Source organism: Galeopterus variegatus, unplaced genomic scaffold, assembly GCF_000696425.1.
Source record: "Galeopterus variegatus unplaced genomic scaffold, G_variegatus-3.0.2 Scaffold732, whole genome shotgun sequence".
Classification (NCBI taxonomy): Eukaryota; Metazoa; Chordata; class Mammalia; order Dermoptera; family Cynocephalidae; genus Galeopterus; species Galeopterus variegatus.
In genome coordinates this window covers 378,675-383,759 of record NW_007726843.1, presented here as the reverse complement: position 1 = coordinate 383,759, position 5,085 = coordinate 378,675, and the positions used below count along the sequence as shown (strand labels likewise).

Below are 5,085 nucleotides of genomic sequence, written 5' to 3'. Positions count from 1 at the left end.
CTTCTTTGAGCATTTAGCGTAGGCACTTGCTGAATATCTGGTAAACCAAATTGAAGTAACTGCTGGTGTCTTCCAAATGTCCCTTTCCAATGCACTGCATGAGTTTCCAAGCAGAACTTCCTTGTCCGCAATGTCTTAGAGAGATTTTGGTAAAACCACTCTGGGTTTTTACCTGCTGGCCCCTTTCTCCTCATGAAATCCTAGGGGCTGAACCATACACTCACTTTTATTCTTCTCCATTTACCGTACCATTGTTAATGAGTAACTGATATTGAAATTGTGTGCCTACTTCCATTCATCACTTTGGGTAAGATTTTGGGGACTCTCCTCATTCTCACAGGGTTTTTAGTCACTTATGAGAGGTTCCTGATGAATATTACCCCACTGGACTCTTGCATACATCAGGCACATATGGAGTTTACTGAGTATTAGCAATGAAAACAGATTAGGTTCGGTCTGAGGCAAAGCCCACCCTGTCTCCCAAATTTCTTAAGAATTGAGCTGGACCTTACTTGATAACCCTTCCAGATCCTACTTATTCTCTTCTCTACCAGATTTTCCTGGGAATATGTCCTAATAAAGCATTTTTACAGGAATGCTCATCCCAGGGTCTGCTACTAGAGAATTTGACTTAAGTGAGTTGTGTCCACAAAGGGACCTAGGATGCAGATTCTCAGGATAACTTCTAGAGCTGAATCACTCACAAGCCAGATGGCCAAGGGACCGCCTCCTGATGTTACTAAGATAAGCAGTCAGAACCCTGGCCTGCTGTAGCATTACAATTGCTAAGACTCTCCTGTGGTATATTGGAATGGAAAATGGGATATAGGTGAAAGGGAATGCACTGGCTTGGTCAATACCCCTAGCATTTGAGAGACATGGGGAAATGGCAATTACAACAACCTTGAAGTCAGCTATTTGTTAGTCAGTACCATGGATGTACTCAAGATAGCCATTTACAGCAGAGCATGGTATGAAACTCAGAAAACCTCCTGGTACCATTTAAAGATACCCTGATCTCCAAAAGTCAGAGAGCAGACCTGTTTGGAAGGTCAGACTCAGGATTTGATTTTCAGAGCAGCAGAAACACAAAGAAAGCTGGATTCACAGCCACAGCAAATCTCTTATGCTTAAGTCAAGACCTGAATAGGCCTGAAACTTACCCTGCAGGAGCAGCCCAATACCCCATGCTGAAGACCTGCAGAAAGCACAGCTGATACAGATGCCTTGCAAGACAATACTTGCCTAGTCAAGTTCTATCCTCACTTCCTCTAACACCTGAGAGATAATAAACCCAAATCTTAAACAATAGGTCAGGTCTTAGTATGGTTCAAATGGTGTATTGCTGGCCCTGTTAAAGGAGGGAAGGGATAATTCACCAACAAAGTGGAAGGGACAAGGAGAGCATGCCCAAAATTTGGGACCAGGGTGGTGAGGGCAGAATGTAAGGCTGGATAAGGGACATTTTGTCATTATTGAGATACACTGATGTGACACAGGATTTAATGTCATTTAAATTTATGTGGGAAATCTTGAAATGGTCCACTACTGCCAAATTAGTAATTCAGAAGAAATATTGCATCCCAGGTGGAATGGTAGAGAATAATACCGTTTGTAAAGACTTAGAGGATGCTGGGGTGATGATCCCTATTATATTCCCATTCAGCTCACCAGTGTGGCCCCAACGTAAGTGGATTGTAGCAGATGATGGACTACCATAGACTTAATCCAATGGTAGCCCTAATTGTTTATGCTGTTGTCAGACGCAACAGATCAACACATGCTCTGTTACTTGGTATGCAGATGCTGACTCGGTGAGTGCGTTCTTTGGAATGGCCACCAGAAAAGAGGACTAGAAGTAGTTTTCATTAACTTGGGATAGGCAACAGTACCCATTCACAGTCTTGCCAAGGACTATGTTAAGTCTCCAGCCCCTTTCACAATACAATCTGAAGGGACCTTGATTATCTAAAACATCACATTGTTCCACTACATACATGAAATTATTTTAACTGGAAGTGAATAGCAATGAGGGGCAAGAACTCTGGATGCCCTGTAAAGACATACATGCTCCCAAAGGAAGGGATAAAAAGCCTACACAGTGTCAAGAAACTGCCACATAAATAAAGTTTTCAGGGATCCAATGGTCTGGAATACGCCAGGAAATCACCAGGGTAACGGGAAACTTACTGCATCTTGAAACCCCTACCACTAAGAAATAACCTCAATTTGTGATAGAAAAAGGTGTAAAACTCATCTGATGTTAGAGACAACATATACCACACTTGGGAATACTGTACCATCCCATTTATCAGGTGACTCAGGAAGGATGGCAATTTTGAATGGGGCCCAGAAAAATAAAGGGCTGCAGCAGAACCAGCTGCAGGACAAGTGGCCTTGATGCTTGGGCCATATTGCCCAGCAGATTCCATGGTGCTATGTAGAGGCTCTATCAAGTCCCAGTAGGAGAGTCATAGCTCAGATCCCTGGCATTCTGGAGCAAAGTCGTGACATCCAAAGCAAAGCATTATACTCATTCAAAAAGAAGGTCCATGTGCTACTGGTCCCTAATAAAATGAAGTATCTGACTATGTCAGATCAAGTTACTCTGCAACCAGAGCTGGATGTGTTCATCAAGTCATAAGCTCAAGCAGGCTCAGAAGTGACCCACTGTATGATGGAAGTAGCTTATCTGGGATCTGGCTTGAGCAGACCCAGAAGGCACAAAAAATTTCATGGACAGATGGTCCAGACCTCCATGCCACCTACCATTGTTGCATCGATGCTTCTGTATGACAGGGAGTGACCTATGACTTACTAGGGAAGGAGGAAAAGAACTCAGGCTTGGTTCCTAGCTATGTTGGCTCAATTTATTGGTATAAGCCAAAAGTGTACAGCTGTAGCACAACAGCTGCACTCAAGAGGTGGCTCTGAAAGACAGAATAATAGAAACTCTTCCCAATGAGCATAGATTTAGTTGCTGAAACTTATTAACTCTCCAATTTTATATATAGAGAGAGGTGGCTTGAGGTTAGGATACATCCGAACTCCTGGAAATTGGCAAATGGTTTGCTGGTTGGTTGAGATCTGGAAGGGGCAAGGTGGTGAGATCAGTGACAAAGAGATCTGGGAAAGAAGTGGATGAAATTATGGGAGTAAGTACTGTGTTTAAGAATCTTTATGTCACACATTACTTTGCACCAGGGAGTATCCTCTGCAGAAAAGGTACTAAACAACCAGAGAAGCAGGATGACTTACCCACTAGACATTAGCCACCACCACCCTCTGTTCTTGACCACATCTGTGCTTGCTGAATGGGCTGCTGAGAGATTAGCCTTGGTGGATTAGCCTTGGTGATTAGGAGTGGTGAATAGGTCCAAAAGTCTACATTTGCTCTCCTTAAGGCTGGTCTAGCTATGGACAGTGAGGAGTGGTGAATAGGTCCAAAAGTCTACATTTGCTCTCCTTAAGGCTGGTCTAGCTATGGACACTGTGGAATTTCCCAACTATCAGCAGTAGAGACTCATGCTTAGCATTCTATATAGTACCATCCCTCAGGAAAACCAACCAGCCACGTGTTGGCATGTTGATTACATATGTCCCCTTCCCTCCTGAAAAGGGCAGTAATTTATCTCAATTGGGATAGACATACTTCCTGGAAATGGGTCTGCCTTCCTTGACCACAGTGCCTGAAACAGCATCATGCTCTAAGCACTCAGAGTGTCCAAATTATGGACACTGGGGATGCATGACATCACTTCAAATCAAGGTACTCACTTGACAACAAATGGGCACTGGTTCACAGAATCCAATGGTCTTTTCATGTACTGCAACATGCCAAAGCTATAGACTTGACAGAATGCAATTAATATCCCCCTAAGGTGATAACACGCTGTGGGGTTGGATTTCTGTTTTTCAAGGTGTGGTACCCACCTTGAACCAATAGTCCTTCTGTGATGCTGTGGGCTCTCTTTCTATCACTCCTAATGAGAATTTGTGCTTTTCTTCCCATCAACTTTATTTTTAGTGCATATAAAAGATCTAGTTCCCCCAAAAGCAGGATGCTTCCTTGAGGGGATATACATAGCTAGGTTTCTGATAACCCCAGAGCTATGAGTGCTGCCTTGTCATGTTGGGATCCACTTCTTGGTAGTCAAGGAGGGAAAGAAAGGAGTTTCTATACTGGCAGAGTAATTGACCCTAATCGTCATGCGAAGGTTGGTTGCTACTATATAATGGGGATAGGAACAAATATGTCTATAGCTTAGGGAATCCCATACTCATTTTAACCATGAATGGGTAATTACAGCAACGACAGCCAGACAGAGAAAGGCCTTAAATCACAGAGATGAAAAGTTGGGCCATCCCACCCACCAGGCAACCCACCAGCAGAAGTGCTGACCAAGGGTGAAAGGGACTTAGAATGGGTAGAAAAAGAAAGATCATGAATATCAGAAAAGTCCTTGGGACCAACTGCTGTTGTGGCGATGCTAGCCCTCCTCTTTTCTTCCTGAAGAATTACTGGATTGAACATAATGAGAGGGGAGATTGGAACTGAGCAGTGTCATGAGTAACAGACGCTGTTAGTGCTCTGCCCACCTGTCCTGGGGTCCTCTGTTTTTGGTGCACACAAGCTCCCCTCGTGCTTTCACTGCCAACAGCCAGCGCATTCATCACTTGGTCTGAGGGCTGCCTTAGGGCCACCAGAACCCACTTTACCTGTACTCACTGAAAAGCAGAAGAGCCTGGGAATTCAGAACTTCCCTGAAGTGGGCTTTAGCCAACAGTTGGGTGCTGGCATATAAGTATTCCAACTTCTTTAGCTTTGGTTAGGACAACTCTGAGGCGTGGCCTGCACTGTGCCCACTGCTACCTTGAAGAATCAATCCCAAAGTCCCTTCCTTTAGACTCGGCTCGTTATCACACCTTGTTTGGCCTCCTTCCTTTCCCCACCCACTTCCCAACTTCCTCAGTTTTCATTGTTGTTTTCTTTTTCTGAAATCGCTATCTATTAAGTCACTTTTATATAAATCTTCATCTCCGGGTTTGCTTTGGGGGAAGGCAGTAGTTTATTTTGATAATACA

At 43.8% G+C, this 5,085-nt stretch overlaps 1 protein-coding gene across 1 annotated transcript in view; it reads left to right on the top strand.

The window, feature by feature from the left end:
* Window positions 1–1,592: 1,592 nt before the first annotated feature.
* SLC17A1 (solute carrier family 17 (organic anion transporter), member 1) overlaps window positions 1,593–5,085 on the top strand; it is a 52,472-nt gene continuing 48,979 nt past the window's right edge. Inside the window, exon 1 of the mRNA XM_008571871.1 lies at window positions 1,593–1,686. Coding sequence (XP_008570093.1) covers window positions 1,593–1,686 — 94 coding nt within the window. The remainder of the gene's footprint in view (window positions 1,687–5,085) is intronic.